Here is a 14,581-nt window from a genome sequence, read left to right as displayed (position 1 = left end):
AAGGATTTCTCACGTCAGCTGCAAATGTTCTCCCTTATTAATTAGCTTTCTATTGTGTCCTCCCTCGCTTCCATCCGAGTGATGGCTTAATTAGCCAGCACTATCAACTCTGGCAGCAGAATAGCCAGCATCTGGCAAGACCCTCCGTTATCTTCCACGACGCTGGTGAGTCACCCAGGAACAAACTTCAGCTCTTAGTCAATCAGTGGATCTGCCTGTTACAAAGAGACACAGCAGCTCTCGCTGTCTTTTATATCCTGTGGGGTGTGGCTCCATGACTCAGCACTTCCTGGGCCTGCCCCATCCTTGCTTCTGTTGTTCCCTCCTCCACCTGGCCTGCTTCTGGCTCCTGGGGCTGAGCCAGGGAAGCCGGTGCTCCCAAGGTAAGTCCTGACGGCCCTTCCCCCTCACTATCCAAGTCACTTTCTGGCAGGGGGCCCGGTTCGGGGGGAGGCACAGTCACAACACTTTCTTCTTTTACCTGGCTCTTGATTTCTGGCTGCTTTTGGCCTCGCATCCTTCCCCAGGTTTGGGACCGCGACATTCCCCAACATCTGTGCCTTTGGTTTCGGAAGGCCTTGATCTGAGATTGGGATGGAATCGAGATCCTCCTGCAGAGAAGAGATGATGGTAAAAAGAACCCAAAAAAACATCTGTAGAATGGACATTTCCCACAACCTCTTCATCCAGCATAAATACCTGTATATCTTTGGGGTTCAAAGTCCCATCGAAATGGGGGTTGGAGAAGATATCATGATCTTCTGCAAATTCAGTACTGAGTTTTGTTGGCCTGTGTTTGTAAGGAGAGCAAACAAAAGCAAGAAGATGGTTATTTTATGAAGGCCCGCATGGTTCTCAGATAGCAAAGCAGCTGCCTTGAGCAAGAGAAGCCGGTGGGTGCCCCCCACCCCCAAAAGCAGAAAAATGCTCTTCACATTCTGTGATTTCCACAGACCCCGAAATTTGCTTGTGGTCTGCAAATGTAATGCGGGATGTTGGAAGGAAAAGTCTAATATTTCAGTCATCACTTTTATCCATGGAATGGGACCGGTACCATTTTTCTCAACCTTGGCCACTTTTTTAAGACATGTGGACTTCAACTCAGCATGCTGGCTGGGGAATTCTGGGAGTTGAAGTCCAGATGTCTTAAAGTAGCCAAGGTTGAGAAACATCGGATTAGAAGATTTGAAGCCACCTTAAAAAGGTAAAGGTTCCCCTTGCACATATGTGCTAGTCGTTCCCGACTCCGGGGGGGCAGTGCTCATCTCTGTTTCAAAGCCGAAGAGCCAGCGCTGTCCGAAGATGTCTCTGTGGTGGTGTGGCCGGCAGGCACCCAGAACGCTGTTACCTTCCCACCAAAGGTGGTCCCTATTTTTCTACTTGCATTTTTTGGCCTAGAGGGGGAACTCTTGTCTCACAATCAGGAGGTTGTGAGTTGGATCCTAGGTAGAGGCCAGATGTAGGGTCTCCTCTTTGGGGGTTGGACTAGATGACCTGCAAGGTCCCTTCCAACTCTGTTACTCTGTTAAAAACTGCTAGGTTGGCAGAAACTGGGGCTAGTAACGGGAGCTCACCTCAGCACTTAGTACAATATCACCTCAATGAGTGATAATAAGTGGAACGACTTGCCTTCAGAAGTTGTGAATGCTCCAACACTGGAAATTTTTAAGAAAATGTTGGATAACCATCTGACTGAGATGGTGTAGGGTTTCCTGCCTGGGCAGGGGGTTGGACTAGAAGGCCTCCAAGGTCCCTTCCAACTCTGATGTTATGTTATGTTATGTTATTGACCACTAGGGATTCAAACCGCTGAACTGCCGATCTTTCAATCAACAAGGTCAGCAGCTTAGCCACTGAGCCACCGCATCCCTCCACTTTAATCTAGGACAAATCAGTTTGTTCAACTAAATCATTGCTCTCTTTGGCTGGCATCAGCTTCAAACGTTAGAAATCCTTTCTGTGACAGTTATTGGAGACTTTTCAAGTGGAAGCTGCTCACATTTGAATCTGGGAAACTTAGAGCACTCTTAATGACTCTTCTACTTTTCTTCCACCATCAAAAAAATACAAACTTGTAAACAAAGCCTGCATGAGAGACTTCAACAACCCCCTAGTTTTTTTTTTTAAAAGTCTATTTCCTTCCTCCCAGGAAAAAACCAATCACTTTCTTCTTTAAATACCAGAAATATTAAGTCATTAGTTGTAGTTTTATTTTTGCTACTATTATATGAACTTTTTGGGTTCTGCCTTCCCCACAGTGGTGGGTTGCTACAGGTTTGGTCTGAATCTTGCGAACCGGTAGTAGCGGCAGTGGGAGGCTCTGCCCACCCGCCCGAGCAGCATCACGGATGCTCTGCACATGCGCAGAAGCGCCGTGTGCAAGTGAAGTGCGTGCCTGCACGCGCGCGCTCCTGTTGCAAACCGGGAGTGAAGTAAGTGGAACCCACCCCTGCTTCCCTAGAGAAATGTTTTCCTGATGATAGGGCTGGGAAGTGGCTCAACAGGCTAATGCAGCCTGTTATTAACACACAGCTGCCTGCAATTACAATTACTGCAGGCTCGAGTCCCACCAGGTCCAAGGTTGACTCAACCTTCCATCCTTTATAAGGTAGGTAAAATGAGGACCCAGATTGTTGGGGGGGAGCAATACAAGTTGACTCTGTATATAATATACAAATGGATGAGACTATTGCCTTACACAATGTAAGCCGCCCTGAGTCTTCGGAGAAGGGCGGGATATAAATTCAAATAAAGAAAAAAAACTGACCAGGCTTACTATAGGACTTAATAGTCCAGCCATGTGGATGACTGTGATTTGGGAGTTAAACTGCAAATCTGGTTAATTTTAAATGGGAAAAAAAGTTTACTTTCGATATTCCTAAATGGAAAATAGCTAAGCTGAATAGAAACATTTGGAAGTAAATGTATTTATATTAGATCTAGGCAGTGGTGGGATTCAAATAATTTAACAACCGGTTCTCTGCCCTAATGATTTTTTCCAACAACCAGTTTGCCAAACTGCTCAGAAAGTTAACAACTGGTTCTCCCAAAGTGGTGCGAACTGGCTGAATCCCACCACTGGATCTGGGGGAAAAAAAGGTTATTACTTGAATGGAGGACCAAAAAGAAATTGCAGATCTGTGGCAATATTTTTAAAAAAGATCCACAAGGGGGCAATATAGACTTAGACTTAGAACTTAGAATAACTTTATTGTCCCTTCGAATGTACACTAATCGGCATACATTAAAAAGAAATTTTGTTGCATACAGCTCTCAAAGGGTCTCCACCTCTAATATACACTACATAAACATGACTAAATAAATAAAAATATTCATCTACCCACATATATTATATGACACGGAGAAAAAACACAGTCTAATTAGGATGTCTATATGTACATAAGGGACGCCGTGGCTCACGTGGCTAAGACGCTGAGCTTGTCAATTGAAAGTTCGGCGGTTCAAATCCCTAGTGCTGCGTAATGGGCTGAGCTCCTGCTACTTGTCCCAGCTTCTGCAAACCTAGCAGTTCAAAAGCACATAAAAAATGCAAGTAGCAAAAATAGGGACCACCTTGGTGGGAAGGTAACAGCGCTCTGTGCGCCTTTGGCATTTAGTCATGCCGGCCACATGACCATGGAGACATCTTTGGACAGCGCTGGCTCTTCGGTTTTGAAACGGAGATGAGCACTGCCCCCTAGAGTCAGGAACGACTAGCACATATGTGCGAGGGGAGCTTTTATGCACAAGGCGAGAAAAACGAATCCTGCGAGTTTATTAGACAGATGGCATAGGGAACAAAGCTGTTACAGAATATGGTAGTCCTGCTATAGATACTTCAAAACAGAGGTGGGTTTCAGCAGGTTCTGACCAGTTCTGGAGAACCGGTAGAGGAAATTTTGAGTAGTTCGGAGAACCGATAAATACCACCTCTGACTGGCCCTGCCCCCCATCTATTCTCTGCCTCCCGAGTCCCAGCTGATCTGGAGGAAATGGGGATTTTGCAGTAACCTTCCCCTGGAGTGAGGTGGGAATGGAGATTTTACACTATCCTTCCCCTGCCTTGCCCACAAAGCCATGCCACACCCTCCAAGCCCCACCCACAGAACTAGTAGTAAAAATTTTTGAATCCCACCACTGCTTTGAAATCTCCTCCCGGAGGGGAGCAATAGAAACAAACGGTAAAGTGGGTGTGCAGGGTCTCTAACAATACTCTGAGCTCCAACCACATTGCGCTTATATAAGCAGCATCCTTAATGGCAGGGAGTGAGCTTCCTATAATCTTCTCGGCTGTCCTCACAATATAGCTACATTTCTAGGTAAGGGCGAACAGGAAACATACCACATGAGCTAATTTTTACTTTGTTGTAAAAGCTACCTTAGTAGAACCTTGCAAGTCTGAAAATATGATTCTCCCGCCGTTCCCTTTATAGCCTGAGAAGCTAGGAAGGGTCTCTTCTGAGACTCGTTTTTCCGACTATCCAGCTGGAGGCTATGCTGCATCTCATTTGATTGTTCCCTAGGCCAGGGGTGTCCAATCTTGGCAACTTTTAAGACTTATGGTCCACAAGTTTTAAAGTTGCCAAATTTGGAGATCTCTGCCCTTGGCAGCACCACAGTCATGGTGGCGCAGTGGTTAGAATGCAGTACTGCAGACTACGTCTGCTGACTGCCAACTACATTCAATTTTGCAGTTCGAATCTCACCAGGCTCAAGGTTGACTCAGCCTTCCATCCTTCCGAGGTCGGTAAAATGAGGAGACAGACTGTTGGGGGCAATAGGCTGACTCTGTTAGAGAGGGCTGTAAGCAATGGTGAAATCCAATTATTTTTACTATCGGTTCTGTGGGCGTGGCTTGGTGGGCGTGGCAGGGGAAGGATATTGCAAAATCCCCATTCCCTCCCCACTCTGGGGCCAGCCAGAGGTGGTAATCTGCCAGTTCTCCGAACTACTCAAAATTTCCGCTGCTGGTTCTCCAGAACCTGTCAGAACCTGCTGGATTTCATCCCTGGCTGTAAAGCACTGTGAAGCAGTATATAAGTCTAAGTGCTGTTGCTATTGCTACTTGATCCGTTGTTCAATGCCATTCCCACATACCTTTACAGCCACTACCTTATGACTTTCAAGAAGACATGGACATATCCTGTTTCCCCGAAAATAAGACATCCCCTGATTAATAAGCCCAATTGGGCTTTTGAACGCATGTGCTAAAATTAGCCTCCCCCAGAAAATAAGCCCTCCCTGAAAATATTTAAACGCAGAGCTAGAAATCAGGTAAGACGGCAAGAGGAGCCCCATCTTACTCCACACGCCTCAAAATAATAAGACCTCCCCAAAAATAAGGCCAAGTACTTATTTCGGGGTTCAAAAAAATATAAGACAGGGTCTTATTTTCGGGGAAACACGGTAATCCTAAATTCACCCGGAGTTGGAGGGAAACTTTAATTATCTGCATGGATCTCAGGTTATGACCACTCATTCTGCAACTGTTAAAATTTGTGATGGTGCTGAACAAGGGGTCCTCAGAGTTCCCGCTACTGTAGCGTCCCCCTGGTTGTGTGATTGTGATTCAGGCACTTGTTCTCCAGCTCGCAATTACAACATTGCAGTGAGCCGTGGTCATATTATTACAATTTCCAACATTCTCTGCTGGCTTCCAATAAGCAAAGTCAATGGGGAAGCCACAGGAAATCGGAAGTCACACTCACATTATGTCCTTGCTTAACAAACTTAACAGCAATTGGGACTGCCAGAATTTCCGTTGCTAATCGACGCAGTCATGGTATGTCAATCTTTACGACTAAGTAACTTAGAAATGATAATTTTGGTCCCAATTGCTATCGTAACTTAAGGACTACCTATGTTGTGTCTTGCCCGCCCTCAGAGCAGCCGGGGCCTTCTTACCTGCTCCCGAACACTGAGGAATGTTTGCCTCCCGGCCCAAGTCCTGGCTCCATGCCCACACAAACTGCAGAAGAAGGAGCATCTCCCTGCCCCAGCCCTGACTCCATGCCCAGGCAAACGGAGCAGCTAGACCCCTCCCCCTCCTCCACAGCAGGTGAGCCTGAGGAGGGTTTACTCCCAACAACAGCTGATTGGAGTAATCCTCGCATCAGAAGATTGGAGAGGCGGAGGCAACAGAAGGAAGGGAGGGGCAGGCCTTAATGAGTGCTGAGTCATGGAGCCACACCCCATGGCCTATATAAAGGATCTACTTTCTGGCAGTCTCTGAGTCAGGCAAAAGTCGAACTTATCTTGCTGAAGTCACTTACTGGTCTCCTGCCTGCTCTGAGGACTTTGCTAGGACTTTGGGCAGAGCTGCAGAGGCAAGCCTGATTCGGATTTCCCTGACCCAGCCGTCAGCGGAGGAGTGGGACACGACAACCTACGCTCCAGTCAAAGCAAAGCCCCCAATCCACTTTTCAATACTCACTTCAGTCTAATTGCATCTTCACCCACAGGATCCCTCCGACAGCGACGCTTCTTGCCTTGGCGAGGTGCAAATCCTGGTGGGAGCCAAAGAGATCCGTGCTCCCGATGCTGTGGTTGACGGATTCTCCACACCCCGATAAAGATCACCAGAGCTAGCACAAGTGCCCCAACACCCACACAATAAATGAGGGGCCTAGAAAAATGGGAGATGGAGGGCTCGGGATCTGGTCGAAGGAAAAGGAAGATTGTCAAATGTCCATCTCATTCTCTTCCCCATTGCCTCCATTTTTGAACCCATTTACATCTGGGGTCACCAACCCTTGGCCAGTACCAGTCCGTGTCATGCCAGCAACTGGGCCATGCAAACAAGTGAAGCTCTATCTGCGGGATGCAGGCAACACATGAAACCAGCCCCCCTCCAATCCACAAAAAAACCTCTCCATGGAACTGGTCTCTGGTGCCCCAGAGGTTGGGGGCTGCTGATCTACCAGGCCAGGGGTGAAATCCAGCAGTTTCTGACAGGTTCTGGAGAACTGGTAGCAGAAATTTTGAGTAGTTTGGAGAACTGGCAAATACCACCTCCGGCTGGCCCCAGAGTGGGGTAGGAATGGATATTTTGCAATATCCTTCCCCTGCCATACCCACCAAGCCACGCCCACCAAGACATACCCATAGAACCGGTAGTAAAAAAAATTGGATTTCACCACTGCTACAGACCTTAGATCAGTTTCCTCCTAGTTCAATGACCAAAGCTTCTCCTTCTCAAGCCAAGAATTTGGGTTTGATGGACATGCCGAGAATTCCCTGTTAAATAACCTCGCGGAATTTCCACACACGATAAACCACGTGTACAGATAGTCCTCAGCTTACAACTGTAATAGAACTTCCCTGTCATGGTCGTAAGACATTACGGTCGTAAAGTGGGTCAGCCAAAATGGTGGGCAGCAGTTTTGTCTAGTGGTTAAGGCGCCAGGCTAGAAAGGCAGAAGATCGTGAGTTCAAGTCCACTGCAGCATTGCCATGGTCACATGATCAAAATTCAGATAGCAGTAGCACTTATATACCGCTTCACAGTGCCTGACAGCCCCCTCTAAGCGGTTTACAGAGTCCGCCTATTGCCCCCAACAATCTGGGTCCTCATTTTACCCACCTCGGAAGGATGGAAGGCTGAGTCAACCTTGATGCTTGGCCGGGTTAGCTCAGGCAGTAGAGAAGCCTGTTATTAGAACACAGAGCCTGCAATTACTGCAGGTTCAAGCCCGGCCCAAGGTTGACTCAGCCTTCCACCCTTTATAAGGTAGGTAAAATGAGGACCCAGATTGTTGGGGGGGCAATAAGTTGATTTTGTAAAAATATACAAATAGAATGAGACTATTGCCTTATACACTGTAAGCCGCCCTGAGTCTTCGGAGAAGGGCGGGGTATAAATGTAAACAAAAAAAAAACAAAAACTGACTCATATTTATGACAGCTGCAATATCCAGGGGTCACATGATCCCCTTTGGCGACCTTTTGGCAAGCAAAGTCAATGGGAAAGCCAGATTCACTTAACAACTATATTAATAACTTAATCGCCTGAAGTGATTCACTTAACAACTGCGGCAGGAAGGGTCGTAAAATGGGGAAAAATTCACTGAGTCACAAATTTGGACCCAGGGCTCCATGGAGGGAAATGTCCATGGATTTCATAGTGGAATTACCCGAGAGTCGGGGGAACATTGTGATTTGGGTGGTTACTGATTTACCTTACCTAAACTATTTGTCCAACTTGTCTATAGACTACACGGAGCCCCAGAAAGGATAATCTCTGACCAAGGTGTCCAATTCACTTCCCAATTTTGGAAGGAGTTTCTGAAACTACTAGGCTCCGCCCAAGGATTAAGCTCCTCCCATCATCCTCAAACTAATGGGGCTTGTGAAAGAACTAATTCGGGTTTGGAACAGTATCTTAGATGTTACATAAATTATCAACAAGATAATTGGGCGGACTTGTTGCCTTTTGCAGAGGTCGCCTATAACAACTCTATTCATAGCAGTACGGGATTCACTCCTTTCAAAGTCGCTTCTGGGCAAGACTTTGTACCCATCCCGGAACTGCCTGGAGAGAAACCATCTATACCGTCATTGGCTGTTTGGATCGACCAAGTACGAAGTACTTGGGAGGTTACCCGCAAAGCTTTAGATGAGGCACACAAATTGCATTGGGGTCATAAATCGAGGACTACTTGTATGCAAGGATGCGAGAGGCGTGTGCAGGAGGCACTGTGCGTGTTAGGGAAGATGTCACACCTTTTCTTTTTTTTTAATTTATATCCCGCCCTTCTCCGAAGACTCAGGGCGGCTTACACTGTGTTAAGCAACAGTCTTCATCCATTTGTATATTATATACAAAGTCAACTTTATTGCCCCCAACAATCTGGGTCCTCATTTTACCTACCTTATAAAGGATGGAAGGCTGAGTCAACCTTGGGCCTGGTGGGACTTGAACTTGCAGTAATTGCAAGCAGCTGTGTTAATAACAGACAGACTTAGTCTGCTGAGCCACCAGAGGCCCTCTCTCTCTCACTGTCCCTCCCTCCCTCCCTCCCCCTCTCTTTCTCTTATGTTCACACACACCTTTTTCTACAGCTTCAAACCAGGCTGCTACCACTTGGTGTGGGATCAGGGATGACAAAATCCCTTTGGCCATCAAGGAACCCAAAAGATTCAGGGCAGATTTGGCAGAAGTGGGGCACTGCCCTTGGCACGAGCTCCCCTCCACAACCAGGAAGATGGTATATCTGCAGTAAAGAAGAAACAAAGGTGACTGACAAGTAGAGTGACTATATTTTCCTGGAATTACTTCCTCCATCTATCATCCATGTGTTTGTCCTTCCAACAGTCGGAGCAGCCAGGGCTGTGGGGTTTTCCACCCCACTTTAGAGAAGATTTCTGTAGGCTGATATAAAATGCTATCTTCCCACAGGGATTAAATTTCATAATATTTTACAGCACTTGGAAAACCCTACAAAGACTTATCTATTTATAAAAAGCATTGCTCTTTATAAATTACTGAGAATGATAAAATCTTGAAATAAATGTTGACCTGAACTTTATCCTAATCGCATCTAGCTAGGACCTAAGAACATCATTTGATCTACCATCCATGTATCTGTGGAGATTCTCAGTCATCCAGGTCATGGTTGTCCCAAAGGTGCTTTTTCAAGAGGCAACTGGACTTTCTGGTTTTTCTCTGAAGACACTTCACTTCTCATCCAAGAAGCTTCTTCAGCTCTGACTGGATGGTGGGGAATGGAAGGATTTATACTCCTTGCAGACAGCTGGTCATTTGCATTCTTTTAGCAAGTAGTTGAGGAGACCTGGATGACACCGATAAGCTTCCAGGTGGCCTCAACGCCCCTCTAAAAGGATGCGAATGACCAGCTGTCTGCAAGGAGTATAAATCCTTCCATTCCCCACCATCCAGTCTGAGCTGAAGAAGCTTCTTGGATGAGAAGCGAAACGTCTTCAAAGAAAAAACAGGAAGTCCAGTTGCCTCTTGAAAAAAGCACCTTTGGGATATCCATGTGAGCATTTCATGATCTTCTGCATTGTAACAAGGCTGAAATTATACAGAATTGTTTTTGATCGGCTTCAAAATAGTTCAGTGTTTTCCAACCTCAGGAACTTTCAGATGTGTGGCTGACACTTCCTTCTGCAAGATGCCAGCATCATATGGACAAGAAACAATGGATGGAAGAAGGAGAGAAGCAACCTGGAATTAAGGAGAAACCTCCTAACAGTGAGGACAATTAACCAGTGGAACAGCTTTGCCTTCAGACATTGTGGGTTCCCCCATCACTGGGGGATTTTAAGAAGCGACTGGACAGCCACCTGTCTGAAATGGTATAGGGTCTCCTGCTTGAGCAGGGGGCTGGGCTAGAAGACCTCCAAGGTCCCTTCCAGCTCTATTCTGAAAGTCCAGTTGCCTCTTGCAAAAAGCACCTTTGGGACAACCATGATCTGGATGACTGAGAATCTCCATAGGCACATGGATTGTGTTGTGACCCAGGCCAAAGTAGGTAGTAGGAAACTCAGTCAGTGTAAAAACAAACAAACTTTATTCGAACAGCTGAGAATTATTTCATTCTCAGCGTAGTTCAGCTAAATTAAAGCAAATTCCTCCCAACACAATTCCTCAGTCCTATCACCAACCTTGGTCCAATTAGGCAAACTGCCAAAGGCCTTTCTTGGCAAAAGTTCAGAAGACACCAATACAAATGCAACAAGACAAAGCTATCAGTGTTGTTTTCTGGCAAAGAGCCCAAACACCGTTGCTGGTCTTTTAAGCCTTATGGGAGGGGCCAATCATCTCTTGGCCCTACTCCCAAGTTGTCCTTTTTGCTTGAGCTGCTCTTGCCTTCTGGCAGCTCTTCTCATGCGTGCATTAGGAACAGGCTCCTCCTCTTCCTCTGCCTCACTACTATCAGTCTCTGGAGGCTCTGGAGTCCACATCTCACTCCCAGATGGCCCTGGCCCCACCTCAGCCTCCGACGCAGAGCCCTCATCCGGGCCTTCCCCAGCCTCCAGGACTGGCCCATGTTCTTCCTCAGCCTCATCGCTGTCCGACTCCGTTGCCAGCTCCGTAGGCTGCTGGCGGACCACAATAGTTTGATATTTTTCAACTACAGGTAGATCTCACTTAGCAACTTCCTTATTTAATGACCATTACAAGGGTGACAAAAAAACAACATACTTCTGCAATCAATTCTCACATTTATAGCCTACGCAGGTCTGTAAAGCCAAGAAAAGATGAAGTCATTTTGTAAGCACAATTGTGGTTTCACTTAGCAACCGCTTCACCTAACAACTGAATTGCAGGTCTTAATTGCAGTCCTTAAATAAGGACTATTTTTTTTTCTTTAAGTGACCGCCATACTGAGGGAGTTTAGGATAAAGATGTCAATGAGAAACAAGAAAACCCATCCTACCCGACAGTCTCTGCCAAATCTTTTGTCCGAATCCCTGTCCAGTTGCTCCGGCTCCCCAGCTCTTCCTTCCCTGTGTAAGGGTAAATCCGCTCCTGGTGCTGATGATCCCGTTGAATTCGTAGCTCTGCCCGCGTGGTGACGACCAGGGAACGCAGGAGTTCCGGCATGCTCTCCCGGGGTAGCAGGACCACCAGCGCCAACGTGGACTCTACCGGTGGAATAGAAGAGGCGCAGTCCCCACCATCCCAGCCACAGGATGCCGAGTGGCAGCCTCTGTCGCAGTGTCCATCCGAGAAGCGGTCCCGACAATATCGCGCGTAGGAAGGGCTGAGGAGAAGGGGTCCTTAATGGGGAGCACACTGGGCAAAGGCAGACATACATCCTTTCCATTCCCTCCTCTACAGGAGCCATGGTGGCGCAGTGGTTAGAGTGCAGCACTGCAGGCCACTTCTGCTGTCTGCCGGCTGCATGCAATTTGGCAGTTTGAATCTCACCAGGCTCAAAATTGACTCAGCCTCCCATCCTTCCAAGGTGGGTCAAATGAGGACCCAGATTGTTGGGGGACAATATGCTGACTCTGTAAACCACTTGGAGAGGGCTGTAAAACACTGTGAAGCGGTATATAAGTCTAAGTGCTATTGCTACCACTCAATGGGAAGGTAATAGTATTCCATGTGCCTGTGGCATATAGCCATGCTGGCCACATAACAGTGGAAAAAGTCTTCGGATAAAGCTGTCTCCCTCAGCCAAGGAACAGAAATGAGCTCCGGGCCCTAGAATCAGACACAATTGGATAGGGAAACCTTTAACTTTAACCTTTACACAGCACCAGTGGTAGGTGTGCATTTGTTTCCCGCTGTGTGTCAAAACTGACTTGCTTTCATCGTTGCCTGCATCAACTTCCAGCTCGCAGTTTGCCAAATGGAAATGGGAGGGGAGAGGTTGATAAATTTATAGCGGGAGGGGTAAGGAGTGCATGAGAGCCTTCTGTGCCCAGAGAGGAGATACCCACCAAGCAGGGGCGAAATCCAGCAGGTTCTGACAGGTTCTGGAGAACCGGTAGCGGAAATTTTGAATAGTTTGGAGAACCGGCAAATACCACCTCTGGCTGGTCCTAGAGTGGGGTGGGAATGGGGATTTTTGCAATATCCTTCCCCTGCCATGCCCACTAAGCCATGGTTGTAGAAAAAGTGCTTTTAAAAGGCTCTGACGATCCCAGCTGAGCCGTGCAATCATTAGGGGCTTTTTTTTTTAACTTTTAAAAGCATTTTTTCAGCCGAAGAAAAAAATGCTTTTAAAAGTAAAAAAAAACAACCTCTGATGATCACATGGCTCAGCTGGGCATGGGGTGTGTGTGCAGGGATTTTTGCTATCGGTTCTCCGAACCACCCACTGCCATTGCTACCAGATCAGGCGATCCGGTCCAAACCGGGAGCATTTCACCCCTGCGTGGGTAGCCCAGGGGGTGAAAAGGGATTTTTACCTATGTGGGTTTTTGCGGGAAAACCTCAGAGCTGACTTTGCTTCTGCTGTGCCTAAATGAAACTTTCAATAAAGTTTTATTCTTGATCTTTCCCAAGTGCCAAGAGTTACTTTTTTTGGGAAGGTGCCAAATGGGATGGTTGACACTATGTCTGTGGGTGGGTGGGAATCCTTTCCTGGCTGCACCACCCACCCACTTACAACCCCCTCCCCGATTCATGGTACCGTCTAGGAATAACTCACTTGCACTCCTTCTGTGGGACGCAGTCAAATCCGTCGTACAGGCACTCCTCATTGTCACAAGGGGGCTGGCAGTGACCATCTCGGAAAACCTGCTGGCACAAGTCTCGTTTCGGGCAGTTCTCCCAAGGATCGAGCAACCCCAGAGCACAGTCTCCCCCATCCCAGCTGGTCTCTGGAGAGCTGCAGATCCGGTCACAGTGAGCATCTCTTGCCAACGATGGGCACCTGGAGAGCACAGTGGCGTTGGCAGCAGGGCAGGAGGCTGAGGAACATGGAGGCTGGCGGCAGTCTGGCCCAGAGAAGCCTTCCTTGCAGAGGCATCGAGGTCCAGATGGGCGGGCAATGCAGATCCCTCCATTGTGGCAGAAGGAGGACCCACAAGACGGGGCGGGCAGATCACAAGTCGATCCATCATAACCCTGGGGTGGAGGCAGGGGTGAAATTAAAAGAATTCCCCTACCGGTTCTGTAGGCGTGGCTTGTTGGGGGGAGGTCATGTGACTGGGTGGGCGTGGCCATCTCGACATCATTCACATCGAGGGGCGCCTCACCGGTCCCTCCCCTCCCAGCCACTCCTTGTCACGAATGGCAGGAAAATGGGGAGAGGAATATTCCTGCCTACCAGTCTGTGCTGAGATTGAGGAATGTGCTCAATCTGTGCTGAGATTGAGGAATGGATGACAGACAGGAAAATCCCCTTCCCCATTTTCATGCCTTTCACACGGCTCCATTCCAGCTACTCCCCTTCCCTGTCTTCCTCCCTCTTGGGGACTACCTTAAAAGGAACAGACTGCAGCAGCTTCGTTCTGAATGGAGGGAGAAAAGTTAGCATTCTCTCTGCTGCATTTAACGTTGAATTCTGTGGAATATCGAGCGGCCAGAAGAGGTGAGCGGTGACCGCCCTGGCAAGGAATGGTAATTACTACTGGTTTGGTGAACTGATGCCCATAATCCCTAGCGGTTCGCCTGAACTGGTCCAAACCGGTAGGATTTCACCCCTGGGTGGAGGAGATCCTTTCTCAGTCTTGTTGGATTATTTTCATACAAGTCACCGGCCATAGGGTGGCACCTCAGAATTTTTCCCACTTAGCTCTCGGGCAGATGCAGAAACAACCTTATGCTAGATCAGATCCTTAGCCTATTCAACCAAAGAACATCCCATCTTCTTACCAGACATTTACTCAGCATTCCCTAAGCTTAGACCTCTGTCTGGGTCAGTAATGGCAAACCTTTTCGGCATGGAATGCCAAAAAAGGAGCACTTCACATGCGCGCACTCGTCAGGGCCGTATGGACCAGGGCCGCAGGACCAGGAATAGAAGCTGCCTAGGGGGCATGCATGCACAAGATAAGGTACCTACAGTTTCCGGCGCGCACATGTGTGCTGGCAAGGAAGTCTTCTGGTTACTGCCGCACATGCGGACGCACCGATCAGCTGGCCGGCGCGCATGCTCAC

The 14,581-nt window shown here is 47.7% G+C and overlaps 1 protein-coding gene across 3 annotated transcripts in view; it reads right to left on the bottom strand.

Moving 5' to 3' along the window:
* NOTCH4 (notch receptor 4) overlaps nt 1-14,581 on the bottom strand; it is a 76,722-nt gene that overhangs the window by 10,661 nt on the left and 51,480 nt on the right. For all 3 annotated transcript variants that reach the window (XM_058171641.1, XM_058171643.1, XM_058171640.1), the window contains exons 17-22: nt 13,128-13,546; nt 11,403-11,729; nt 9,049-9,212; nt 6,434-6,656; nt 700-790; nt 482-611 (exon numbers count right to left, since the gene is read on the bottom strand). In XM_058171641.1, coding sequence (XP_058027624.1) covers nt 482-611; nt 700-790; nt 6,434-6,656; nt 9,049-9,212; nt 11,403-11,729; nt 13,128-13,546 — 1,354 coding nt within the window. The remainder of the gene's footprint in view (nt 1-481; nt 612-699; nt 791-6,433; nt 6,657-9,048; nt 9,213-11,402; nt 11,730-13,127; nt 13,547-14,581) is intronic.

Source organism: Ahaetulla prasina, chromosome 2, assembly GCF_028640845.1.
Source record: "Ahaetulla prasina isolate Xishuangbanna chromosome 2, ASM2864084v1, whole genome shotgun sequence".
NCBI lineage: Eukaryota > Metazoa > Chordata > Lepidosauria > Squamata > Colubridae > Ahaetulla > Ahaetulla prasina.
This window is presented reverse-complemented; position numbering and strand designations above follow the sequence as displayed.